The sequence below is a fragment of the Camelus ferus genome, chromosome 13, assembly GCF_009834535.1.
Source record: "Camelus ferus isolate YT-003-E chromosome 13, BCGSAC_Cfer_1.0, whole genome shotgun sequence".
NCBI classification, from domain to species: domain Eukaryota; kingdom Metazoa; phylum Chordata; class Mammalia; order Artiodactyla; family Camelidae; genus Camelus; species Camelus ferus.
In genome coordinates, this window is record NC_045708.1 from 362,588 (window position 1) to 386,623 (window position 24,036).

Genomic DNA, 24,036 nt, shown 5'->3' on the forward strand with positions numbered 1-24,036 from the left:
CTCTCCTGCCCGGGGCGGCCTTGCGGGACGGCCCGGGCGGGGCGAAAGCGCAGGCGCAGGCGCGGGAGCTGCCTTGGGGGCGTGGCTAGGGTGCGCGCGCACGCAGGCCCACGTGAGGCCTCGGCCCTTTTGGCGCTCCGCGTGCTCCGGTTCTGCTGGGTCCCGCTCCGCCCGGTCCAGCCTGGCCATGGGCGTCGGCCTGGCCGCGGGCTCGGTGCGCGTACGCTACCTCGTGTACTTCCAGTACTTGGGCACAGACTTTAAGTACGTCCTCCGGGCCCCCCTTGTGTAGCCTGGCGCCGTGGGGAGCACCCGAGCTCGATCTGGAGAGCGGCGGCCGGCCAGCACCAGAGGGGAGGGCGGGAGCTACGTTTAGGATCCGCGCCTCTGGCCTCGGTCCCTGGCCCGGAGAAGACTGCGCGGCCACATTTGGCTGCAGAGGGTGGGGCGGGTGGAGCCTGGGACGGGGCGGCCTCGGCGTGCTAACCTCCGCTCGCCCTTTCCGCAGCGGAGTAGCAGCCGTCAGGGGTGCCCAGCACGCCGTCGGGGTCCAGAACTACCTGGAGGTGAGCTCCGCTGGCCCAACCCCCGGGATGAAGGAGGGGGACTCCAGGGAGGTGCAGATGGGAGCTCTGCTCGCGGACGCTATGTCCCGCTAGGAGGCCGCAGAGCGGCTGAACTCGGTCGTGCCGGTCAAGTTCACCATCTCCAGCCGTACGGATGCTGGAGTCCACGCCCTGAGCAACGCGGCGCACTTGGATATCGAGCGCCGCTCAGGCCAGCCACCCTTCACCCCTGAGGAGCTGACGGAGGCCCTCAACACCCACCTGAGGCACCCGGCCATCCGGTGAGTGTTGCTGGGCTCTCCCGGGACTCTTGCAGTATGGGTAGAGGCGGAAGGTCAGGAAAAACTTTGTATCTGGACAGAACTTCTTGCGGGTGATGGGGGAGATGCCAAGATGTCACTTGAACAGGTGGTGGGGTCATTCCTGGCCTGACTCCCACAGGGTACTGCAGGCTTTCCGTGTGCCCAGTGACTTCCATGCCCGCTACAGCAGCCACGTCCAGGACCTATCTGTACCGCCTGGCTACTGGCTGCCCCAGGCCTGACCAGCTGTCTGTGTTTGAACGAAACCGGTGCTGGGCACTGCAGGCAGAGTAAGTGGGTGTGAGAGTGAGCAGGAGGGGGTTGCCAGACCCACCTGGCTGGCGGTTCACTCCTGACCTCTCACCTGGCTCCTTACAGCTGCTTGGATGTGGCTGCCATGCAGGAGGCCGCCCAGCACCTCCTGGGTACACATGACTTCAGTGCCTTCCAGTCGGCGGGCAGCCCGGCTGCTAGCTCAGTGCGCACACTGCGTCAAGCCTCAGTGTCTCCCGATCCAGCCAGCCCCTTTGTCCTCCCCCAAGAGAGCAGGTGAGGAAGGGCAGCCTGCACTCTGGTCTGGAGGCTGCAAAGGCTGGATTTAGTTCCAGCACCTTCCCTGATGAGTGCAGTACAGAGGCAGGACTGGGGGCTCCCGGGGCACGTGTTGGCTGTCAGGGAGGACGTGCTGGTCAGCTGAATGGTATGGCCCCAACACACCCAAAGTCTGCAACTGTGCCCTCCCCCAAGGTTGGGGTCCTTTCCAGAGCTGCCGACTATAGATTCTGGCAGCTGCAGAAAAGGTTCCACTGGGTGGAAGCGCCAGGCCAGTGGTTCCAGCCCAGTCTGGCAAGGGTTGGTGCCCCTGGCTCTAGCACTGTATTGGGGCCTCTGGCCAGATGACAGCTACTGACTTTCAGAACCTTCCCAGTTAGGGCTAGCACTGAAGGGAGGAGGGGCTTCTGCACAGCCAGCCTGGGACCCAAAGACCTGGGGCTTGTCTCGGGGAGATGAACTGGCTGGCTGCACCCTCTCCCTCAGCTGTGCCAGAGCCCACAGCAGGACCGCAGCCTCGGCAGCACCTCCACCTGCGGGCCTCATCCCCACAGCCGAGGCCCCCAGGATGTTCTCCTGTCCTTCCCTCTCACAGGTGTCCCCTCTCTGGTTTTAGTCTCTCTTTCATCAAACTGGTGGGGTGGGGTGGTCAGTGGAGGTCTCTGGGGTGAAGGGGAGGGTGGGAACCAGTCATTCCCCACCCCCTGCCCTGTCCTCCTCGTCTGAGGCCACACTGCAGGATGGGGCTGCCCTGAGGCCATGATGTCACAGGTGCCCCTGCCCTCAGGAAGCTACAGTTCTGGAGCCTGGAGTTTGAGAGCCAGTCTTTCCTGTACAGACAGGTGGGCTCTGTCCTGGGGCCCTCCCGGGGGTGGGGCCCAGGGCTCGGGCAGTTGCAGCAGTCTGGTCTTGGGTCACAGGTGCGGAGGATGACAGCTGTGCTGGTGGCTGTGGGGCTGGGGGCTTTGACACCTGCTCAAGTGAAGGCAATTCTGGAGAGCCGGGACCCCCTGGGCAGACACCAGACCCGTGTGGCCCCAGCCCATGGCTTATTCCTGAAGTCAGTGCTCTACCCGGATCTTGGTAAGAGGTGGCAGCCTGAGGAGATCCCTGTTTGTTACCCCACTGACCAACCCTTCCCAAGGCTGGGTCTTTGCTGGGGCCAGGCCTCTCAGTGGCAGTGTTAGCCCAATAGTCAGGAATCCAGCGTGTGTGCAATAGGAAAGCCAGGCCCCAAGGGGCAGGGAGGTCCCAAGTTAGCCAACAGACCTCAGGCTGGAGACCAGTAGCCCAAAGGCAGGCAGGCAGCTTTGAATAGAGGTGCCACAGCCCCTCAGTCCAAGCTCCACTTATACATGGCCCCTATGGGGGAGTTTCTAGTGGGGGAGGGAGGCTGAGAGGGGGGTTCCAGAAGGCAGCATAAGTTAAGAGGGCTTTGAATCCTGGGGCAAAGGCAGGGGCTCCGTAGCCATGCTGAAGGCTCTGGCCCAGCCCCTGCAGAGACTGCCTTGCTCTGAAAATGACCTGGAGTTTGTCGGCAGGGTCTGCCCCCATGCAGCCTCACGCGCCCTCCGAGTCCACGGCACAGAAGTCCTGACAACCCCCAGATGCCCAGACAAGGTCACAGCAGCCATGGCGTGCTAGGCCCAGCTGCTGGACCCCGCCCCGTCTGCACACCATTGTGCCAGGCAGGAGCCAGCCCTGTGTTGTCCTGGGGCCACAGCAGGCCCCCTGCCTCCTGTCAGTCTGTGCCTGCCCCAAGTTCCCACCTCCCTAGGCACCTGCAGGAGGCAGGTGTAAGCACCAGGAAGGGAAACACCCAGACAGCCTGTGGTTCTGTTTTTAATGGAAATCAGTACCCCGGGAGCCCCTAACCATCTTCCGGGAGCCCAGGAGTAGAAATAAAAGGTGAAGAGGCCACCTGGCCCCTGTATTTCTTTAGCCAAAAGCAGCTGCTTGGGCAGGTGCAGTGGCCCTGTGGTTTCCCCACGGGTGAGGTTCCACATCGAAGACACAGAGCAGAGCCTGGGGTGGGAGCCGGGTCCATCTGGCTAGGCCAGGGCAGAGCCAGGCGCAGACAGTCCTGGAGTGGAGACCAGGTCCCTTCGGCTGGGAAAGGGCAGAGGCGGGTGCCTGACAGTGGGGCCTCAGCTGGCCTGGGGCAGGCCCTTCTTGAGCAGAGACGTGAGGTAGCTTCCCAACTCCTCATCCTACAGCCAAAGGCAAGTGGGGGCTGTTGGCTCCTCCCCCCCACCCCCCCCCAGGCAGCCCAGGGTGATGGGGTGACCCCAGCCTGTCCTAATCTGCTACCAGGGGCCGCTCACCTGGTAGGTCCAGGAGACCAGCAGCACCTTGGTGCTTGGGTCCTCTGAGTGGGCGGCAGCCTGGATGAGGATGGACTCCACGGTCACGGAGCCATCAGGAAGGTGCTGCACGCAGTGGTCCTTGAGGACGCTGCAAGGAGGCTTGGTGAGACTCTGCCTGTGCCCCATTCACACCCTGCCCCCCAGGGCCAGAGGGGCGGGTGCAGCGCCCACCTCTTCAGGTGGCTGTACACGCGCAAGGCTGTCTCCTGCTCCTTGCGTGTGTCGTGCAGGTGCACACGGCAGGTGAAGCGCAGCTGGTGCTCGGCTAGGCCCAGCTCCTTGAGGGCCTGCTCTGAGGACACAAGCCGGAAGTTCTGCAGGGCAGTGGCAGGTCAGAGAGCTTGGGAGCAGGCCCCGCCCCCGCCCCCGCCCCATGACTGCTGCGCACTCACACTGTCCTTCATGATCAGGGTGCCGTGCAAGAGCCGGGGCTTCTTGGCATCCGGGAGTAGCCCTGTGAGGCAGGGGCAGGGGGGGCTGGAGCTGTCTGTGGGGCCACCTGCCCAGCAGCTGCCCCACCCCACCCAGCGTGCCCTGCCCACATACCCTGTGCCATCTCCCGCTTCAGCAGCCCCAGTGAGATGCCCACGGGGATGCTGGGGCTTGTGGACAGCGTCACCGTCTCGCCGTTGGCCGGCATATAGCAGCTGACCCCTGGGCCGGGGGGTGAGAGAGCCTCAGTCCAGGGTGCCTGGCCCTGTCTGCACCAGGCCCTGCCTGAACCCCCCCTCACCCATGCCCGCCCTCGCCTGGGCTGCCTACGGAATTCCTGCTCAATCTTCTGCTTCAGAAACTCCATCTTCTTGGCCTCGCCATGCACCAGCAGCACGTTCTCTGGCTCCGCCTGGCCCACCAGCTGCATGATGCCCTTGGCGTCTGCGTGGGCACTGAAGGACATGTACTCCACCTGCATCTTGACCTCCAGCTGCAGTGTCACAGCACGCATGCGAGCTGTCAGCACAGGGGCAGCTCTGAGGCCCCACCCACCCAGCAGGGGTTCCACAGAGCTGGGGGAGGCAGGGTAGGGGTGACTCACCACCTGCCGACCCTCCATCTCCAGCTTGCGCTGCCCACTGAGGATCTTGTGGCCCACGGTGCCCTGCACGCAGTAGCCAGGCATGATGACCTGTAGGGAGGGAGGGATGGTGCTGGCTGCTGCCCTGGACCCCACAGGCCTCCCACCTCCTACCTCGGGGTTTCCTCCAAGGACACCCCCCCCGCCCACCCTTTCTGCCCGTCTGAACCTGAGCCCTTCCTTGGTAGAGGCCCCTTGCCATTCCAGGCCTCACTGCAGACCCAGGGACGCTCAGGGTCTCAGCACAAGTGTGCCCAGGCCTGACACCACAATGGCTGCTCAGGAGGCCGAGGGCTTCCCTGCCTGGTGCACATGGACCAAGATGCAGCAGGAGTCTGAGCTGCCTGGGTCGGACACCAGAGCCCAGAGTACCAAGCCGCCTCCTGACAGCAGCAATGTCCCCAAGCCAGGGAGAACCTGACCCCCCTACCCCTGCCCAACCTCGCCAGCACTCCAGGGCCAGGCCCTGGGGTCCAGACCCGCACCATGTTCCTCTCACTCCCTGCCCACTTCCGGAAGATCTGGAGGGATTGGCCAGCATGCAGCATCCCTGGTGTGGCAAACACGACCTGCAGGACGGGAGTGGGGGCGGGCGGTCAGAGCAGCAGAACCCCACCTGCCCTCAGAGCCTTCTGACTTCCCTGCTTCCCAGCACGGGGGCACCTCACTCCCTGCATGACCTGCAGGCAGGGCCCCAGCCTGGCAGGACCCCTCAACCCTGACCGCACCATCGGACCAGGGCTGTCGGCAAACGCCCGGTCGAAGGCCTTGATGTGCTTGAACTCAAACATGTTCCTCTGCACAAAGGTCTTCCGGATCTTCTGGTTGGTCCAGGGGATGAAGAGCTTGTAGTAGTGGTTGGCCTTCTCCGTCAGACCCGTGGAGAAGTAGATGGGGGCCTTCAGGTCCATGCGCTCCCTGTAGCCAGGGCAGGACATGGTGGAGAGGCTGCCGGGCAGGGCCTGTCTGGGGCCCCGCATGCCCTCAGCTAGGCTGAGTCCAGTGCAAGGAATGCCACTCCCCGACACCTCCCACCCTACGGCCAGCAGGCCAGGGCTTCCAGGAGCCATCCTGGCTGTACCTACCAGAAGGTCTCCAACAGGATGCAGAGCTCCTGAGCGCGGCCCAGAGCAAACACGGGGATCAGCACCTGCAGGGGGAGGGTAGGGAGGGCAAGGGCGGCTCGGGCTGGAACCCTGGCCACGTTGACCACCCCCAAGCACAGTGGCGGCAGTGGCTCCCTGTGGCTGCCTTCTAAGGGAGCAGCTGCTGTGAAGACCAGCCCTGCTGGCAGCTCTGATGGCTGGAGGCTGTGTCCACTGAGGTCATGGCCTGGCATCTGGATGGCTGAACTGTAGACAGCCCCCCACGTTCTGCCCCCAGCCAGTCTGTCCAAAAGTGACCATGGCAGATGCTCTGGCCAGCCCTTCACTGGGATCTGAGACATGAAGGCCAATGAACCCCCACTGAAGGGTCTTCAAGGTGAATTTTCCCTCCCATTCTGAGCATAACCTCTTCCCTCTATGCCCACAACACAGCACCATGGCCCCTGACCACCTGCCAGGGGAAGCTGAAAGGCTTGGGGGCCACGAGGCCCAGCCCTGACTGGTGCCCATCACCCCACGGCTGCTACCTTCCCACCACGCTCCACGGTCTCGTGAACCTTCTTCAGGAAGTCTCGCTCCCGGCAGCGCTTGGAGTCTCGGATGGTGGTTGCGTACGTGGACTCTGTGATGAGCAGGTTGGGGCGGCATTTGTCGATCCAGGCAGCTCTAGAACAGGTGGACAGGGCTCACGGTGGCAAGGTTTGGAGCAACCCCTGGATGCCAGCCCCTGCCCTCCTGCACAGGCCCCAGCAGTCAAACATCACAGGCAGCACCTGAGGGGGCCGGTGACGAGCTGATCCCTGGGAACCTGGCACACCCCTGAGGGTCACTGTGCTGCTGGGGCCCCACAGTGTGAAATAAATGCACTAGCCGGCCTACCTACCCCAAATGCCGGTCCGGGGTCATGTTATAATCACCCTGCAAAGAATGTGGCCGTGAGGAGGATGCCTCCTCCCTCTCCCTGGCCAGGCAGTCCTTCCTGTGCCCCAGACGCTTCCACTGACCGTGTAGACCACAGACTCTGAGCCCACTTTAATCTGGAACATGGCTGCTCCCAGCACGTGGCCTGCATAGTAAGCCTTGATTTCCAGTTCATCATCCACCTACGAAGAAAAGGGCTGAACTCAGGTCTGCAGGTGGTGCTGGGCCGGTGGTTGGTTAAGGGAGGACGGCAGAGGGGCAGGGAGGTGGGGGACGGACATGGACGACGTCTTCTAAGCCTTTTGTTGTCCCTGTTTTTCACACACGAAGCTCAGTTCTCAATCAAAAGCAACCAGACACCAGAAATGAGACAACAGGGACGAAACCAAGAGAAGTAACAGTCTGGAAAAGCAAACTCAGGACTTCTGAAGTTCTCGGACATGGACTTCAAAGGACTGTGGCTAATGTATTCAGAGATAGAGGAGGATTGAGAAGGTCGGCCAAAAACTAGAAATCACTTTTCACAATGTAGGAATTTTAAAGCCAGAAATGATAACAACCCAAACTAAGAATCCAACGACCCACAGCACCCAAGGCAGTCTACAGACGCAGCACAATCCTGTCCAATGCCAATGGCTTTCTTCACAGAACCAGAACAAATAACTGTAAAATCTGTATGGAAACACGAAAGACTCTGAATAGCCAAAACAACCTTGAGAACGAAGAACGGAGCTGGAGTAATCAGGCTCTCTGACTTCAGATGACACTGTAAAGCTACAGTCATCAGAACCGTGTGGTACTGGCACAAAAACAGAATATAGATCAATGGAACAGGATAGAGAGCCCAGAAATAAACCCGCACACTTATGGTCAATTAATCTATGACAAAGGAGGTAAGAATATACAATGGAGAAAAGAGTGTCATCAGTAAGTCGTGCTGGGAAAACTGGACAGCTACCTGTAAAAGACCAACATTAGAATGTTTTCTAACACCATATACAGAAATAAACTCAAAATGGATTAAAGACCTAAACATAAGACCAGAAACCAGAAAACTCCTAGAGGAAAACATACACAGAGCACACTTTGACATAAATTGTAGCAATATTTTTTTGGATTTGTCTCCTAAAGCAAAGAAAATAAAAACAAAAATAAACAAATGGAACCTAATTAGACAAAGCTTTTGCATCCACAAAATGAAAAGATAACTTGCTGAACAGGAGAAAATATTTGCAAATGACATGACCTATAAGGCATTAATATCCAAAATACATGAATAGTTCATACAACTCAACACCCAAAAAACAACCTGATTAAAAAATGGGCAGAAGACCTGAACAGAGATTTTTACAAAGAGGACATGTAGATGGCCAACAGGCACATGAACAGATGCTCAGCATCCCTAATCAAATCAAATACAGGGAAATGCAGATCAAAACCACAATGAGAAGGAGGGTATAGCTCAGCGATAGAGTGCGTGCTTAGAATGCACAAGGTCCTGGGTTCAATCCCCAGTGCCTCCATTAAAATAATAAATAAACCTGATTACCTACACCCCACCAAAAAAATAAAAATTAAAAAAAAAAAAACCAACACAATGAGGTATCACCTCATACCTGTCAGAACAGCCATCATCAAAAAGGCCACAGATAACAAATGCTGGTGAGGACGTGAAGAAAAGGGAACTTTCGTGCACTGTTGGTAGGAATGTAAATCAGCGCAGCCACTGTGGAAAACAGTATGGAAGTTCCTCAAAAAACTAAAAACAGAACTACCATATGACCTAGCAATTCCAATCCTGGGTATATATCTGAAAAAAATGGAAACACTAATTCAAAAAGATACATACACCCCAATGTTCACAGCAGCATTATTTGAAATAGCCAAGACATGGATGCAACCTAAGTGTCCATCGACTGATGACTGGATAAAGAAGCTGTGGGATATTTATACAATGGAATACTACTCAGCCATAAAAAAGAAATTTTGCCATCTGCAGCAACATGGATGGACTTGGAGGGCATTATGCTAAGTGAAATGAGTCAGACAGAGAGAGACAAATACTGTATGATATCATTTGTATGTGGAATCTAAAAGATGTAACACAGTCAATATAACAAAAAGAAGCAGACTCACAGATACAGAGAACAAATTAGTGGTTACAAGTTGGGAGAGGGAAGGGGGAGGGGCAAGACTGGGGTAGAAGATTAAAAGGAATAAACTGTCACATATAAAATAAATAAGCTACAAGGACACATTTTACAACACAGGGAGTATAACCAATATTTTATAATAAGTGGAGTATAATCTTTAAAAATTGAATCACCGTGCTTGTGATACTGTAACTCAACTATATATTAACCTTTCTAAAAAGGAATTTGACAGATGAGTTTAACAGCATGTTACTGAGAAGAGAATTAATGAACCAAGATGTCCGGAAGAGGATATCCAGCGCAGAGCACGGAGGAACAGGACGGGGAGGGTATGGGGAAGAAAGGTCTGGCATTCGGCTGACAGGGCCCAGCTGGGAGGAGAGCAGCAGGCAGAACCGCAGATCCAGGAGGCCCCGCATGAGAGCAGGCTCAGCAAGACGAGATGGGGGTCCACACCACATGCCCACCACAGCCCACGGGGAACGACACCCTCCTCCAAGCAGCCCGAGAAAGATTCTCTTCCGAACAGCAGGTAGGAAGACCACAGCGCTGAAAGTAACGGTCACCCTAATGAAAGCAGTCTTTCAACGAGGGTGAAATAAACCCATCTGAGAATTCATCACCAGCAGACCTGCACCTGCCGTCCCCAGGCAGAGGGTGAATTATCCTAAACAAGAAGCAAAGAATGCAGGGAGCAGAGACAGTGGGCAGCTGGCGGGCCTGACGTGGCCAGCATGCAGGAGGAGGCTGTGCTGGCCGCACACACGAGGGAATCCAAGCACCCAGAGGCACAGCCTGCGCGTCAGGGGAGGGGAAGCGGGCTTAGAGTCTCCTCAGGCTCTGCCTTGTCCGGGAAAGAGTCTGAAGTTCCAAGTACCTTAGACTTTTGTTGTTGTGGATGTTTTGTAATCTCTATCGCCAAAAAAATTACAAAACAATATATTGTTACTAACCAAATTAGAGGAGAAATAGAATCTTAAAAAATCGGGGGGGGGGGAGGGTATAGTTCAAGTGGTGGAGCACATGCTTAGCATGCATGAGGTCCTGGGTTCAATCCCCAGTACCTCCTCTAAAAAAAAATAAATGAACCTAATTACCTCCCCCCCAAAATAAAAAAAGTTAAATAATACAGTAAGTAAAAAAAAAAAATTTTTTTAAATCAATCCAGAAAAAGGCAATAAACTGGGGGAAATAACAGAAGAGGCAGGACAAGCAAGAAGCAGACGGTAGAAGGCTCCCAGAGTTGCCTTATACGTGCAGAGTCCAAACCCTCCCCCTGAGGGACAGGTTAACAGGCTGGACTGAACACAAACCATGTGCTTCTTCAAAGAATCACAAATAAGACATGCTGCAGGAAGGACGTCTGTGCAAACACCCCCCAAAGGTGGGGAGCCAGGGCTGAACCACGTTACCAGGGACAGATGCAGAGGTAGAAGCCCCGTGACAGATAAACACGCTACCTCGTGTGACGAAGGGTTCAGCCAGAAGGATCAGATGGCCCCAAACTTAAAAACCTAATAACCAGCAAAACCAAGACTAAGGAGAAACAGACAAATCCACAACCTTTGGGGTAAACTTCACCGAAGCTGATGTCACTTCCCGCCTACAACACTTCACTTCCTCGCTGACCTGCGCACAACAGCCACTGAGACGAAGCCCAGACTCCACTGCCCGGTACCCGGGCTGGCCTGCCCTGCCCACCGGTGCACTGGAGCTCCAGGGAGCCTCTGACCTGGCCCCCAGGGTGCTCAGAGCTGGAGCAGCGGCAGGGGCCCCGCCCAAGTACTGCTGCCCCTGGGGCCAGACAGAAGAGAGTGCGAGGTGGGGTGTGTGCAGCCCTGACCTGGACTGTCTGGTGGAGGTGGACGGCCACCACCTTCTTCATGCAGTCCTTGATCATCTGGGACGTGAAGAAGTTGGCCTCACCCTTCTTGTCCACGGCGATCTTGCGGTAGTCCTCCAGCAGGATGGGGCAGATGGCCTGGGTGGGCTGGGTCATGTAGATGGGCCCGTCGTAGCCCACCATCTCGCTGAAGTAGGGCAGTGCCCCGCAGTGGTCCAGGTGGAAGTGGCTGGGGGTGCACCGCCCGTCAGCCGGGGCCCTGCTCCCCAGTGAGCCCCACCTCTCACCGCCCCTGTGCGCCAGCCCGGGCTCAAGGTCAGCCACTCACTCTCCTCCACTCCGAGTGCCTGCTGTGTGTCACTCTGCCCTAAGTATGCACTGAGGAGTGAGGAAGGGGCAAGAGAGGCGACCCTGCTGTCACCTGGGACTTAGACCCTGAACATCCAGCACAGCAATAACCACTCCAGGCACCACACGTGTCAGACGTCACGTCCCAGGAAGAAACCGAAAGGTGCCGGGGGACAGTGTATTTGAGTCACCATCCTGGGTGGCGGTCGGGAAGACAGAGAAGGGCTGGCAACAGGATGAGGCCTGGGAAGGCATCAGGGCAGGGGGAATAGCGGTGCAGTGCCCAGGCGGAGCCGACCCACCGGGTGTAAGCCTAGGTCCAAGGAGGGGCCAGGACCAAAGGGACCCCCAGCTGGGGACAAGGCTGCCTCAGGTTGGCAGGTCCCTGAGCTGCAGGTGTTGGGGGTGGGGACAGGCAGGAGGCCGCTGAGGTCATCTAGGCCACCTGGTGAAGGTCAGGGTGGTGAGGGGGTCTGGGTCCCATAAATGTTTGTCTAGGGGAGTGTGGGGGTGGGGAGGCTGGACCTTGAGCCTGGAGGTCAGGAGCAGAGTGGATGAGGACCTGGGGAGGCCCGCAAGATTGAGGACTGGCCAGGAGGGTATGGTCACTGCTGCTAAGTGTTGAGAGGCTGAGTGCCAAGCCCTGGGCTCAGTAGCTGAGACGCACTATTGGTGGGGTGGCCCCCAAGCACCCTCTGCCCATCTTCCTGGGGCACCCGGGGCTCCTTCCCATGGCACTGGGGCGGGAGGTACAGCCAACAGGCACACACAGCTCAGAGGACCCCCTGGCTCTACAAGGCTGGCCTTGCCCACCAAGGAGCAGCCATGAACACCTATGACCACAGTGTCCAGCAGTGGAAAAGCCAGCCCCGAGGGTGAGGCACCTGGGACAGAACCCGGGCCGGCGGCAGCCCTCGGCCTACACCCCACCACAGGGCCCGGGAGGCGGGGAAGGCAGGAGCTGGCAGTGTCAGGCGCCCACCTGATGATCACACAGTCCAGGAAGTCGGTCAGCCGGCCGTTGCGGGTGATGTAGGAAAAGTCAGGGAAGCGCCTCTGCCAAGCCGAGAGAAAGAGTCAGGACGAAAGCGTCAGGATGGGCAGGCTGCCTGGGTCTGCAGGAGCTGGAGGGAGCTGCCCCCAGGGGGATGGGGGTGCAGGCTGACCCTGGACACTGCCCCCCCCCACCCCACAGGCCCTCCAGGACTGCTGACTATACACAGCCTCCAAGCATGCACAGAGGGGGTCAAACTGCCAGACCAGTAACCCAGCCAGAAGCCCAGCCTGCAGTCACAGAGCCAGCCCCACACAGCCCTTCACTGACCCACCCCCCAACACAGGGTGCCCCGCCTGTTAAGTGATGGTGGGGGGCTGCGCAGGGATGCAGTGATCCCAGACCCACCTGCCTCCTACCAATGCTCACGTGCTCAGACCATCCCCACTCCATGTAACAGACCTAAGACTCCAAGGCCTGAGTCCTACTGCTGGCGGTGACTGAAGTGGCCTGGGCGATGGCTGCCCACCCTCGAGTGCCTCTGGGCCACCTTCCCCAGGACTCACATCGTCGCTGAAGCCCATGTGCATCCCACAGTCCAGCATGACGTTCTTGCCCCCGATGGAGACCAGAATGCAGCTTCGGCCAACATCCTGGCCAGCCCCTGAACAGGAGGGCGGGTGAGAGGTGCTGCCTCCCTCCGTGGCCCCTGCAAGGACAGCCCCAAGGCCAAGGCCAAGCCACCTGCTCCACAGGATGCTCTGGGCCCCTCACCCTGCAGAACACTCAATGGGCTGGGGAAACAGACTTCTGTGGCTGCTGTGTGGACGACGTGTGAGAGAAGCATCTCCACCTCCACATATGGAGAAGGGAAATGCACAGGGAAGGGACAAGGCGCCAAGGCCACCTCGGGCTCTTCCCCACTGCCTCAGGCCCTGCCACTCCCCTCTCCAGGCAGCTGCACAGCCACCCACCCACCTGGGCCCACCTGCACCTTCAAGGCCAGGGGCTGAGTAAGGGTGCTGGACACTGGTCCCAGCACTCAACAGAGGCAAGTCGAGTCTCCCTGGGGCCTCACCACTCGTTCCAAAACCTTAGCAGGGGCCACATTGGAGCTGCGGGGCCCCCTGCCCTCAAGAGGCATCAGGCAGCTCCTGGTGGTGCCACTGCAGAGGGACACTGTGTGGCTTCAGTGCAGCCACGGGGAAACACGGCTCCCCTGTTCAGCAATGACCAACTACAATGGCCGCAGTACAGATGCCCCACCACTGTGCCCTTACCAGCCCAGATCTGCACCTGAGTCCCATCCATGTTCCTGACCTCCAAGCCCTGCCCAGATGCCCCAGTCACTGTGGGGCAAATCCCAGCCACCTCATACAGCCATCTGTCACCTCTGGGGTCTGGGGGTCCAGAAGGAACACAGCTTTGCAAGACCTGATGACAGCAAATGACAAGCTTGTCATCTTGAAACCCACAAGCCTCCCTCTGCTGCCACCTGAACCTTCTGTGAGCACCACACACACGGCTGACCAGGCCACAGCAGGTGATGGCTTCGCTTGCCCATCTCAGGCAGCTCAGCCACAAGCAGTGGCCTCAAAGTCTCTCACAGGCCTGGCCTGTTCCTACCCAGATGGCAATGTCTCAGCCGTCGGCTTTCTGCTGCCCCTCCAGCCCAGAGCCATGCCCAGCTCAGAAGCCCTGCAAATATCTGTGGGAAGCGGAAGGGCCACCCCTCTTTACAGACAAGAATGTGAAGTCACAGAAATCCCAGGACCAGCCCACAGGCACATGAGCAATGAGAAAGGGGCCAAATGGGAAAAAGGCATGCTGGAAGGAGGATCCCGCAGAAACCCCTGGAGAAGAACCAGGCACTAGGGAGAGTGTGGGGCTTTAGCAGCTGAGTGGGGTGCCCTGAGCCAACAGCTAAGAGAGGCCGTGGGGGTGACAACTATGGCAGCGTGAGATGTGTGCTCTGACCCCGCAGACCAGCGGCATGAGTGTTCGCTGCAGCTGTCAACAGCTCAGTGCCCACAGTGGGGGCTGGGTAGGCTATTCAGCAGGAAGACCTCAGGCCAGAAGAAAGGATTTGGAGCTGTGCGGGGCAGCCCAACGCGAACATGCTCCCAATGCAGGGCCCAGGGAAGGTGACAGGTTCCCGAACAGAACCGAGCATGTGTACGCGAAGAGTACTCAGACACATCTGGAAGGCTGGCCACCAAAGTGATAACCCCAGCCGTTCCTGGGACACGGGACTCCGAGTGGTCTTTCCTCCTTCGCACCCTTCTATATTCTTTGGGCCTTTAAACTGTACACCTACATCTTTTGCAAAAACCTTTTTTTTTTCTTAACGCTGCAGTTGTCAAGCAAAAGGGCTGACCCGGGGTGAACCGCCGACGGACCAAGGAGGCTGCGGGGAAGCAGGGCGCGAGACAGACGGAGGAGGTGGAAGGGCAGGGATTGGCGAGGAAGCAGAGGCAGGAGCACAGGCGCAGTGAAGCACCAGCGCGGGGTACAGGGGGCGCGCAGGAAGCACTGGTACGCCCGGGGTGGGCGCCTGCGCGGCCGCCCTGCCCTCCGAGCCCTCCCACGGCCCCTCCTCGGCGCTCCCCCCGCGCGGCACTCACCCAGGGGCGTGACCCTGATCTCGGGCATCCTGCCGCTCGCGCTCAGCGAGCCGGCGGGACCACCACGACACCGCGAGACCCCGGCGCCAGGACCTCAGACCCAGCCACGCGCGCCCCAGTCGCGGCAACTCTCTGCGCAGGCGCAGCCCCAACGGGGCCAGCTTCCGGTGAGCCCGCCGGAAACGCGGGCCCGCACGTCGAGACTTCTGATTGGTCGACTGGCAGCCAGTCCCGGGCGGCGAGGCGGTGGCCGGGGGTGGGGCCGCGGGGTCCCCCAGCTGCTCCGGCGGCGCAGGTGAGCGGCAGCGGCGCAGGTGAGGGGGGTGCGGCCGGTTCGGGCCGGCGGTGGGGAAACCCAGCCCAACCGAACCGGGCGGGCCGGCCTGAGCCTTGCCGAAGGGCCAACGCGGGACCCTGGGCGCGGGAGGGGGCAGCCAAAGACCCGGCTCCCGCGCCGGCCCGGACCCCCGGCCCCTGTCTCTTCCTGGGCCCCAACTAGAGCAGGACCCGCCCAGAACCGGGGTCCCACCCAAGCGAGCCCGGCGCCACCTGAGCCCCCCTTCCCGGGCGAGACTTGCAGGACTTCCCGGACAAAGCCCCGCTCCCACCCGCTGGACCTGAGGGGTAGGGCAGGGAGGGCTGCCCCCTTTTCCTGGGGGCCTTCAGCTTGCTGTCAGCCACTCGGCTCCGGTGCTCAGGCCGGCCTCCAGACGATTCCTGACCTTGGGGATGTGGGCTGACCCTGGGGCAGCCGTGGCGGTGCCCTGCATCACCTTTCCAGAGCTGGCAGGCCGCCCGTCCGGGCTGCACCGCCACTGCCCTTCCTGTTGTTTCCAAGCTCTGAAAGGCTCCGGCACCTCCTGTTGGCTGCTGGCTCGCATTCTGGGCAGGAAGGCCAGGCCCGCAGGATGTCTGGTGACCAGGAAGGTAGCCTGAGGGCCTCAGAGGCCATCCGCTCATGGTCAGAAACCTGAGGCTCTGAGAGAGAGGAGCGGTGTCCTGACAGTCTCGAGAGTGCCCTCTTCCCGAGGCCAGGCACTGCTGCCCCGACACCTGAAGGGAGGATGAGCTCACCTCTGGGCTCTCCGCCTGCAGCCAGACATGCGGCCAGCCCGTGGGGCCTGCAGGGCCTCGGTACCCATTGGGCCTCATCAGATGCTCCCAGCAGCCTGGGTGGTGGCGAGGGCAGGGTGTGCTGGCCCATTCCCCCCCAGGTTGTAGGACTGGGTCTCAGGACAGTGTGTGATTTGCCCACAGGGTGGAAGGCAGAACCTGTTCAGGCACCCAGGTGTTCTCTCCTGCCTGGCTTTCGCCATAGCTTGGGCAGCTTTCCTCCCACTGGGGCTCCCACAGGACTCCCAGCACCAAGGGCACAGGAAACCCCATGCCCAAAGGGGTAAGAACTTGTCCTGGACGTGAAGTGAGATACAGCTAAGACCCTGTTAGAGCCACACCACAGTGCAGGCCCTGAACACCCACTAATGTGTGGGCATGGGGAGGGGCCTGTGGATGTCTTGAGAATGTGGGAAGACCTTTGGTCCAGCTGCCCTTCTGTGTGGGACATGTAGGTACAGTAGGAGTGGAAAGACTGGTGTCTGTCCATCTGTCAGCAGATGCTGACCCTGCAGCCCCTGCTCTGGCTCTTGGGATTCAGCATTGAGCAAGGATGCTCCCACCTCAGTCCACAGGCTCTTTCTCTGTGGTACTTGTCCTTTTACCTATCGTGTTGGAACTTCCTGTCTTTGTTGTTATCCGACATACACACACATTTGCCACTAGACTGTCGCCCCAGGATGACCTGGCTGTCTGTCTCACTCACAGTGCACCTGAGTGTGTGCCTGGTTCTGGGTGGGGACTCAGCAAATGCTTCTCCAACTAGTAAGAACAGACACACTCGAGAGACACAATAAACAAGAAAAGCTGAGCAGAGATGCCTCCCTCGAGTAAGGTGTGGCAGTGGTTTGCCAAGCCCGAGTGGCAGGAGGGACTATGAGCTGTGGGCACGTGCTCTGGCAAAGGGCACAGCAGGGCCAGGTCGTGTGTCTGCGAGTTTGCTCCTGAGCACACCCCGGTGGGCTCGCGGAGGAGGGGCTGACCTTGGGGTGGGGCTTCTCTCGGGCTTTCAGTGGGGAGCAGCGGGATCCCGGCTATTTCTGTCCAATTGCTTCTGCCCAAAACAATGACCCAGAGACTGAGCTGACTCACAGGGAGACAACCCTCCACCCGACTCTGTGCATTTCAGCTCCTGTTGAAGAATGGATGCCTTGGAGTCAGAGTTCAATCTCCAAGTTGTCCTGGTCAGTTTCAAGCAGTGTCTCAATGAGAAGGAGGAGGTGCTGCTGGACCACTACCTCGCCGGCTGGAGGGGGCTGGTCAGGTGCGTGCAAGGGCCCCTGCCCTGTGAGGGTCCAGCCACACTTGCGGTGGGCACCACCTGCATTCCACCAGCACTGGCAGGCACAGGCCTGTTGGGGGCCGGTCTGCTGTTGTCGCTTGCCCCTGGCCAGCCGTGCTGAGCCTTCCCGCCCTGGCTGAGCACCTGCCTCCCTCGCAGGTTCCTGAGCAGCCTGGGCACCGTCTTCTCCTTCATCTCCAAGGACGTGGTGGCAAAGCTGCAGACCATGGAGCGCCTGCGCAGCGGCCCCCAGCGGGAGCACTATAGCAGCCTGCAGTCCATGGTGGCGTACGAAGTGGGCAACCAGCTAGTGGACCTGCAGCGGCGTGCCCGCCACCCCAACTCAGGCTGCCGGACGGTGCTTCGACTACACCGTGCCTTGCACTGGCTGCAGCTCTTCCTGGAGGGTGTGCGCACCAGCCCCGAGGATGCAAGCACCACTGCACTCTGCACCGACTCCTACAATGCCTCGCTGGCCGCCTACCACCCCTGGATCATCCGCCGGGCCGTCACCGTGGCCTTCTGCACGCTGCCCACACGCAAGGTCTTCCTGGAGACCATGAACGTGGGGCCGCCCGAGCAGGCCGTGGAGATGCTGGACGAGGCCCTGCCCTTCATCGAGCACGTCTACAACGTCTCCCAGAAGCTCTACGCCGAGCACGGCCTGCTGGACCTGCCCTAGGAGCTGACAGGCCCGGGCAGGGTGGGCTTCCCTCATCCAGAGCTGGGCTGGGACGGGCAGAACCTATCCGTCATTCCACCATGGAACTTTCTGGGTCCCCCAGGGCTGGGAAAATCACTGTCCTCCTGTGAGCTGAGCTTGTCGGGAGCCACTCGGACCGCACCTCCAGCCACTGCACACGGGCTACTGGCGGGCTGCGACAGAAGGCAGGCGCTGGCCGTCTGCTCCACACCTGGCCTCTCCCTTCCCTGGGGCACCTTATCTTTACCCTCAGCTGTGTTACACACGTGTCCAGTCAAGCCTCGCCCAGGTGGGTGAAGTGCAGGAGAAGGGAGTGGGGTACCATCAGTGTTCGTGGGAAAGCTGCACCAGCCTGGGGGTGAAGTCTGTGAGATGGGGGAGGTCACAGGCCCTGGGACGCGGCATCTGCCCAGCTGGGCTGCCTCGGGCCCCTCCATACAGGCCACCATCCCCAGGACAGGAAAACTCCCTGGGCAGCGGTCAGCATGGCAGGCTTTCTCCCTGCCCCTTGCCTCCTCCTTAGCCAGGGGCCTGGTTGCACTCGGCTGTGACAGCAGGACCTGGAGCCCAAGGGAAGGCCTGCCCCGCCTCTGCAGACCTGCACACAGTCACTGCCTCCTGCAGCTTGTGAGTGTGTATAGCACAGCCCAAGAGCCCCCAGGAGCCTAGGACCCCTCTGGGCCATTGCTGGCCTCTCCCTCCCCAGAGTCCGGCCAGATGCTCTGTTCCCTCTTCCCTACCCCCTGCTGCCCCACCCCCAGGGAGCTCCAGAAACTCAGGGTGACCTAGCACGAGGGAGGAGCCTGGACCCCTTGCCCAGCCTGACCACCACCTTGTGCTCAGGGCCCGGCCTCTCCCACTGGCTTCTCACTGTGAGCCCAGGACTTTGGGTGCCAAGGGACGGTATCCACAGCAGATGTACATACGTGTGAGCCACGGCGGGGGGCCCTTAGAAGCTGTAATGTGGTGATGGCTTTACCAGTGTAAATAAACTGCCTTTACAGAACAGGTACTGCGCGCCAGGACGGGTGTCCAGGTTCTCGGGGTAGTATCAGGCACGGGAACATGAGACATGCCCTGGCCCAGGTTAGGGGTCTCTGCAGGCTTTAGCTTGGTCCCCCCTAACCCCTGCCAAGGCCCACATTACTGTCCCCATTTTATAGGTGAGAAAACTTAGTCACAGAATCACCTAAGGGCTGGGTTGGGAGGGCAGTCTGAGGCCAGCCACACTCACTATGGGGAGAAGAAAGATCTGCCTGGGCTGCTGCCAGTGAAGGGGGCTGCTCTGTGTCAGTAACCCGGATGGAAAGGACATACGTCAAGCAGGGTCCTTTTGGACATGGCCCAAAGGTCAGAACTGAATAGCAGTATCCAACACAAGCCACCTCCAAGTCTCCGGCTGCGGCCCGTCTAGCTCTGTCCACCCAGGAGGGACCAGAGCCCTGTGTGGTGCCAGCAAAGGCCAGTGACAGTGAGGGACTGGCTTGGGAGAACAGCTTGGGGCCCGCCCGGCCAGAGAGTGAGGGCTGCACATGTGTGCATGCGCATGTACAAACATGTAGATGTGGGCTCTGCATGCGTGTGTGTCATGTGCGTTCTGCATGTGTGTGTGTGCGCGTGGGTCCAGAATGTGCTGTGCAGCATGGGCCCTCCCCGTAGGGCAGTGGGGACGGGCAAAGACCAGGTCCCTAGACCACATCCCATAAATGTCTGGTAGGCCCCCACCCCATCCCAGGGGCATTGCTGCTAGCCTGCCCCGGCTCCCAGCTCCCACGTGCATGAGGGCCCCAGCCCCAGGCCAGGGGAGACCAGTTGCCAAGCATCCAGAGGCCTGGGGGAGCTATTAGCTTGTCCATCAGGTCCCTGTGCACACCTGGTGCTGGCCCAGCTGCAGCAGCCCATTTGGTTGTGGCATTTCCTCCCTTGTTTGCATGCGCCCTCCACAGGCCCAGCTGTGAGCTCTGTTCCCACGGGGAGGCACCTGCCCGCTCCAGCGCCCGCCCTTCGCCACTGCCCGCAGTGCCTCCCCAGGGCTGGAGACAGTGTTTCTATGGCTACTCCCTGGGGCACTGGAACGTCCAAGCCTGTCCCACAGGCAACTGGAGGCTCCAAGCCCCTCTGGTGGACAGGTCCTGCATGACCATCTCCCTTCTAGGAACAGGTGGGCTCCAGGGTGTTGGGCACAGGCAGGTAACAAGGTCATGGTCAGTGGCTGCCCAGAGCCTGCATGCCCGGGTCACTGTTGGCCACAGAGCCTGGTGGTGGTATCAGGATAACAGTCCAATGTGAGCAAAGCTGGGGGGCCCAGGAAGTAGAGGATGTCTGCAGGGCCCTGGGCAGGCAGGTGAGGACGGGCGAATGTTTTGCTAAACAAATCCTTCGCCCCTCCCTGCCCCGACTCACCATATCTGGGACCCCACTCGATTCTCCCTCTTGCCATCCCTTCTGGAAGCTGCCATCTGCCATGCCACGCCTGGCTCTCCCGGGCCTCATGGCTCTCCTGGGTCTCAAGGCTCTCCTGGGCTTGGGGGCAGGGGCCCCTCTGTGCCTGTCCCAGCAGCTCAGCATGCCAGGGGACTATGTGCTGGGCGGGCTCTTCCCCCTGGGCTCAGCCGAGGATGCAAGGCTGGGCGACAGGACGTGGCCCAACACCACTGAATGCAGGTAGGGGGGCCAGGAGTGGGGGGCCAGGCTGGGTGGCTTGGGTTGGGTGTGCCCCACGAGGAAGCGGTGTCGGCCACCTCCGCCCCTGTGGCCCCAGGTTCTCATCCCTCGGCCTGCTCTGGGCACTGGCCATGAAGATGGCTGTGGAGGAGATCAACAACGGGTCTGCCCTGCTCCCAGGGTTGCGCCTGGGTTACGATTTGTTTGACACGTGCTCAGAGCCAGTGGTCGCCATGAAGCCCAGCCTGGTGTTCCTGGCCAAGGCGGGCAGCCGCAGCATTGCCGCCTACTGTGATTACACCAAGTACCAGCCCCGCGTGCTGGCTGTCATCGGGCCCCACTCATCTGAGGTTGCCTTGGTCACCGGCAAGTTCTTCAGCTTCTTCCTCATGCCCCAGGTGCGCCCCATCTCTTCCCGCATCCCCCCACCGGCACCTCGGGAGCCCCCGTGTCAGGAGTTGTCACCCGGCCCTGCAGGTCAGCTACGGCGCCAGCATCGACCGGCTGAGCAACCGTGAGACGTTCCCGTCCTTCTTCCGCACGGTGCCCAGCGACCGTGTGCAGGCAGTGGCCATGGTGGAGCTGCTGCAGGAGTTCCACTGGAACTGGGTGGCCGCCGTGGGCAGTGACGATGAATATGGCCGGCAGGGCCTGAGCCTCTTCTCCAGCCTGGCCACTGCCAGGGGCATCTGCATCGCGCACGAGGGCCTGGTGCCGCTGCCCCACGCCAACAGCCTGAGGCTGGGCTCAGTGCAGGGCCTGCTGCAGCAGGTGAACCAGAGCAGCGTGCAGGTGGTGGTGGTGTTCTCCTCCGCCCACTCGGCCCACATGCTCTTCAGCTACAGCATCCACTGCAAGCTCTCGCCCAAGGTGTGGGTGGCCAGCGAGGCCTGGCTGATCTCGGACCTGGTCATGAAGCTGCCTGGCATGGACCAGGTGGGCACCGTGCTCGGCTTCCTGCACCAGGGCGCCCCGATGCCCGACTTCCCATCCTACGTGCAGACGCGCCTGGCCCTGGCTGCCGATCCTGCCTTCTGCGCCTCACTGGACGCTGAGCAGGCAGGCCTGGAGGACCATGTGGTGGGACCCCGCTGTCCCCAGTGTGACCACATCACACTGGAGAACGTGTCAGCTGCGTTGTTGCACCACCGGACATTTGCGGCCTATGCGGCTGTGTACGGCGTGGCCCAGGCGCTCCACAATGCACTGCTCTGCAACGCCTCAGGCTGCCCCCAGCGGGAGCCCGTGCAGCCCTGGCAGGTGAGGGCACGGGAGCTGGGCCGGCTGTGCATGTGACCTGAGCCCCCAAGGAGAAGGGGATGGCAGGGCAGGGGTGGCTCTGGACTGGCGGCGGCTCCCTGCCCAGCCCCACCACCCTCCAACCCTCCCACTAGCTCCTGGAGAACATGTACAATCTGAGCTTCCACACACGTGGCCTGACGCTGCGGTTCGACAGCAGCGGGAACATAGGCGTGAATTATGACCTCAAGCTGTGGGTCTGGAAGGACCTGACGCCCTCGCTGCACACCGTGGGCACCTTCGACGGCCGCCTGCAGCTCCAGCACTCCCAGATGTCCTGGCACACGCAGGGAAACGAGGTGAGCGCCGGAGCGCATGTCCCCAGCGACACATAGCTCTGCTGAGGCCTAGCAGAGCCTGAGCCCCAACACTCCATCCCAGGAGCCGGTGTCCCAGTGCTCGCGGCAGTGCAGGGAGGGCCAGGTGCGCCGTGTGAAGGGCTTCCACTCCTGCTGCTACGATTGTGTGGACTGCAAGGCTGGCAGCTACCAGCGCAACCCAGGTGAGCCCGCTGAGGGGGCCTGCCCACGCTGAAGCAGGAGAGGGGGAGGGTCCCTGCAGGGTCAGGAGCACAGGCCTGGCTCTGAGGCCACAGCCCACAGCAGGGGTGAGTCTGGGGTAAGCCAGTGGCCCCCAGCACCCCTCTCTCCTCCCACACCTCAGATGAACCCCTCTGTATCCAGTGTGACCAGGACCAGTGGTCCCCGGATCGGAGCACCCAGTGCTTCCCCCGCAGGCACAGGTTCCTGGCGTGGGGGGAGCCGGCTGTGCTGGTGCTGCTTGTGGTGCTGGGCCTGGCTCTGGGCCTGGTGCTGGTGGCCCTGGGACTCTTCGTCTGGCACTGGGACAGCCCGCTGGTGCGGGCCTCAGGTGGGCCACGGGCCTGCTTTGGCCTGGTCTGCCTGGGCCTCGTCTGCTTCAGTGTCCTCCTGTTCCCCGGCCGGCCCAGCCCCACCATCTGCCTGGCCCAGCAGCTGCTGCTCCACCTCCCGCTCACTGGCTGCCTGAGCACACTCTTCCTGCAGGCGGCTGAGATCTTTGTGAGGTCAGAGCTGCCGCCGGGCTGGGCAGACTGGCTGCAGAGCCTCCTGTGGGGGCCGTGGGCCTGGCTGGCAGTGCTGCTCGCCATGCTGGTGGAGACGGCACTCTGCACCTGGTACCTGGTGGCCTTCCCACCGGAGATGGTGACAGACTGGCAGATGCTGCCCACAGAGGCACTGGTACACTGCCGTGTGCGCTCCTGGGTCAGCTTCGGCCTCGTGCACGCCGTCAATGCCACGCTGGCCTTCCTGTGCTTCCTGGGCACCTTCCTGGTGCAGAGCCGGCCCGGCCGCTACAATGGCGCCCGCAGCCTGACCTTTGCCATGCTGGCCTACTTCGTCACCTGGGTCTCCTTCGTGCCCCTCTTTGCCAACGTGCACGTGGTCTTCCAGCCCGCGGTGCAGATGGGCGCCACCCTCCTCTGTGCGCTGGGCATCCTGGCCACCTTCCACCTGCCTAAGTGCTACCTGCTGCTGTGGCGGCCAGACCTCAACACCCCCGAGTTCTTCCTGAGCGGGGGTTTGGGCGACACCAGAGGGCTGGGCGGCAGTGGGGGTGGGGAGGAGACCCAGGGAAAGAACAAGTGACCCCTGACCTCACCCCAGTGAACTCAGACCTAGTCAGGCCCATACCAAGTTCCTACAAAGCAACTTGCAGACTGTGCCCAGACTCTGCAAAGACCCCCCCCCCGCCCCTAGATTCTGCTGTCCTTGACCCCACAGTGACCTCCAGGCCAGCAGTGTGCACAAGGAGCCTCGGCCCAGTGGGGTCTCACCACCTGCAGCCCCAGAGTCAGGCTCTTTCCCTGTCCCAGCCGAGCCTTGGCCTGCACAGGTGACCCAGACCGACTGTTCCAGACAGAGGCCCATGGAGGGTTGCTGTGGGCCCCTGCAGCCCATGCTGAGCACTCAGGAAAGCCCCTGGCCCGACCACTTGAAGGCCAAGCTGGGCATCACTTGCCTGGCTGGGCCCGGCCTGAGGCCCCCACCCAGCTCCCTCTCCAAGCATCACAGGAGTGGGTGGTGGGTGAGTGGGCTGGGGTCGTCTTGACCCCTCTGCAGGGGCATGTGTCTGACCGTGGGAC

The 24,036-nt window shown here is 60.7% G+C and overlaps 5 protein-coding genes across 16 annotated transcripts; 3 read left to right on the top strand and 2 right to left on the bottom strand.

The window, feature by feature from the left end:
* Positions 1 to 94: 94 nt before the first annotated feature.
* PUSL1 (pseudouridine synthase like 1) lies at positions 95 to 3,338 on the top strand. The gene is given in 9 exon segments (XM_032494906.1): positions 95 to 264; positions 509 to 566; positions 660 to 847; positions 1,008 to 1,053; positions 1,055 to 1,158; positions 1,247 to 1,417; positions 2,208 to 2,262; positions 2,341 to 2,503; positions 2,962 to 3,338. Coding segments are annotated over 9 exon segments (918 nt in total). The 5' UTR covers positions 95 to 187; the 3' UTR covers positions 3,018 to 3,338.
* On the bottom strand, positions 3,250 to 15,007 carry INTS11 (integrator complex subunit 11). Of its 11 annotated transcripts, none has more exons than XM_032494899.1 (17): positions 14,851 to 15,007; positions 12,793 to 12,890; positions 12,215 to 12,288; positions 10,885 to 11,113; positions 6,972 to 7,070; positions 6,851 to 6,885; positions 6,495 to 6,633; positions 5,947 to 6,011; positions 5,590 to 5,779; positions 5,347 to 5,430; positions 4,823 to 4,912; positions 4,549 to 4,711; positions 4,333 to 4,440; positions 4,179 to 4,240; positions 3,958 to 4,100; positions 3,745 to 3,874; positions 3,250 to 3,630 (listed from the first exon to the last, which is right to left on the bottom strand). In XM_032494899.1, the coding sequence occupies exons 1-17, from the start codon at positions 14,876 to 14,878 to the stop codon at positions 3,568 to 3,570; spliced, it is 1,800 nt and encodes a 599-aa protein (XP_032350790.1). In that variant the 5' UTR covers positions 14,879 to 15,007; the 3' UTR covers positions 3,250 to 3,567. The 11 variants fall into 11 exon arrangements, 9 of the variants coding, with proteins under 9 accessions (XP_032350790.1, XP_032350789.1, XP_032350786.1 ...); XM_032494898.1 differs by having other exon boundaries at positions 5,542 to 5,779; XM_032494895.1 differs by having other exon boundaries at positions 5,542 to 5,779; positions 12,793 to 12,935; positions 14,851 to 14,990.
* A 26-nt stretch (positions 15,008 to 15,033) lies between these two features.
* On the top strand, positions 15,034 to 18,956 carry CPTP (ceramide-1-phosphate transfer protein). 2 transcript variants are annotated; one of them, XM_032494907.1, is made up of 3 exons: positions 15,034 to 15,145; positions 17,093 to 17,227; positions 17,405 to 18,956. In XM_032494907.1, the coding sequence occupies exons 2-3, from the start codon at positions 17,106 to 17,108 to the stop codon at positions 17,925 to 17,927; spliced, it is 645 nt and encodes a 214-aa protein (XP_032350798.1). In that variant the 5' UTR covers positions 15,034 to 15,145; positions 17,093 to 17,105; the 3' UTR covers positions 17,928 to 18,956. The 2 variants fall into 2 exon arrangements, with proteins under 2 accessions (XP_032350798.1, XP_032350799.1); XM_032494908.1 differs by having other exon boundaries at positions 15,070 to 15,164.
* LOC116668206 (collagen alpha-2(I) chain-like) lies at positions 15,160 to 16,239 on the bottom strand. Its single transcript, XM_032494909.1, has 2 exons — positions 15,925 to 16,239; positions 15,160 to 15,828 (listed from the first exon to the last, which is right to left on the bottom strand). Exons 1-2 carry the CDS (start codon positions 16,000 to 16,002, stop codon positions 15,346 to 15,348), a joined length of 561 nt encoding a protein of 186 aa, XP_032350800.1. The 5' UTR covers positions 16,003 to 16,239; the 3' UTR covers positions 15,160 to 15,345.
* A 144-nt stretch (positions 18,957 to 19,100) lies between the features above and the next one.
* On the top strand, positions 19,101 to 23,683 carry TAS1R3 (taste 1 receptor member 3). The gene is made up of 6 exons (XM_032494883.1): positions 19,101 to 20,612; positions 20,710 to 21,010; positions 21,090 to 21,872; positions 22,007 to 22,210; positions 22,293 to 22,413; positions 22,575 to 23,683. Exons 1-6 carry the CDS (start codon positions 20,176 to 20,178, stop codon positions 23,537 to 23,539), a joined length of 2,811 nt encoding a protein of 936 aa, XP_032350774.1. The 5' UTR covers positions 19,101 to 20,175; the 3' UTR covers positions 23,540 to 23,683.
* Positions 23,684 to 24,036: the final 353 nt, after the last annotated feature.

What these genes read in the sequence shown, in the direction of transcription:
- LOC116668206 (XM_032494909.1), bottom strand. Translation starts at nt 16,002, where the DNA reads ATGAGGCCCAATGGGTACCGAGGCCCTGCAGGCCCCACGGGCTGGCCG. An exon ending in TGCAGGCGGAGAGCCCAGAG is followed by an intron (nt 15,829 to 15,924) that starts GTGAGCTCATCC and finishes CCTCTCTCTCAG; the next exon opens with AGCCTCAGGTTTCTGACCAT.
- CPTP (XM_032494907.1), top strand. Translation starts at nt 17,106, where the DNA reads ATGGATGCCTTGGAGTCAGAGTTCAATCTCCAAGTTGTCCTGGTCAGT. An exon ending in GGCTGGAGGGGGCTGGTCAG is followed by an intron (nt 17,228 to 17,404) that starts GTGCGTGCAAGG and finishes CCTCCCTCGCAG; the next exon opens with GTTCCTGAGCAGCCTGGGCA.
- INTS11 (XM_032494893.1), bottom strand. Translation starts at nt 13,073, where the DNA reads ATGCTTCTCTCACACGTCGTCCACACAGCAGCCACAGAAGTCTGTTTC. An exon ending in CCGTGGAGCGTGGTGGGAAG is followed by an intron (nt 6,012 to 6,494) that starts GTAGCAGCCGTG and finishes CTCCCCCTGCAG; the next exon opens with GTGCTGATCCCCGTGTTTGC. An exon ending in CCCTGATCATGAAGGACAGT is followed by an intron (nt 4,101 to 4,178) that starts GTGAGTGCGCAG and finishes ACTGCCCTGCAG; the next exon opens with AACTTCCGGCTTGTGTCCTC.
- TAS1R3 (XM_032494883.1), top strand. Translation starts at nt 20,176, where the DNA reads ATGCCCGGGTCACTGTTGGCCACAGAGCCTGGTGGTGGTATCAGGATA. An exon ending in CCCAACACCACTGAATGCAG is followed by an intron (nt 20,613 to 20,709) that starts GTAGGGGGGCCA and finishes CTGTGGCCCCAG; the next exon opens with GTTCTCATCCCTCGGCCTGC. An exon ending in GGCACACGCAGGGAAACGAG is followed by an intron (nt 22,211 to 22,292) that starts GTGAGCGCCGGA and finishes ACTCCATCCCAG; the next exon opens with GAGCCGGTGTCCCAGTGCTC.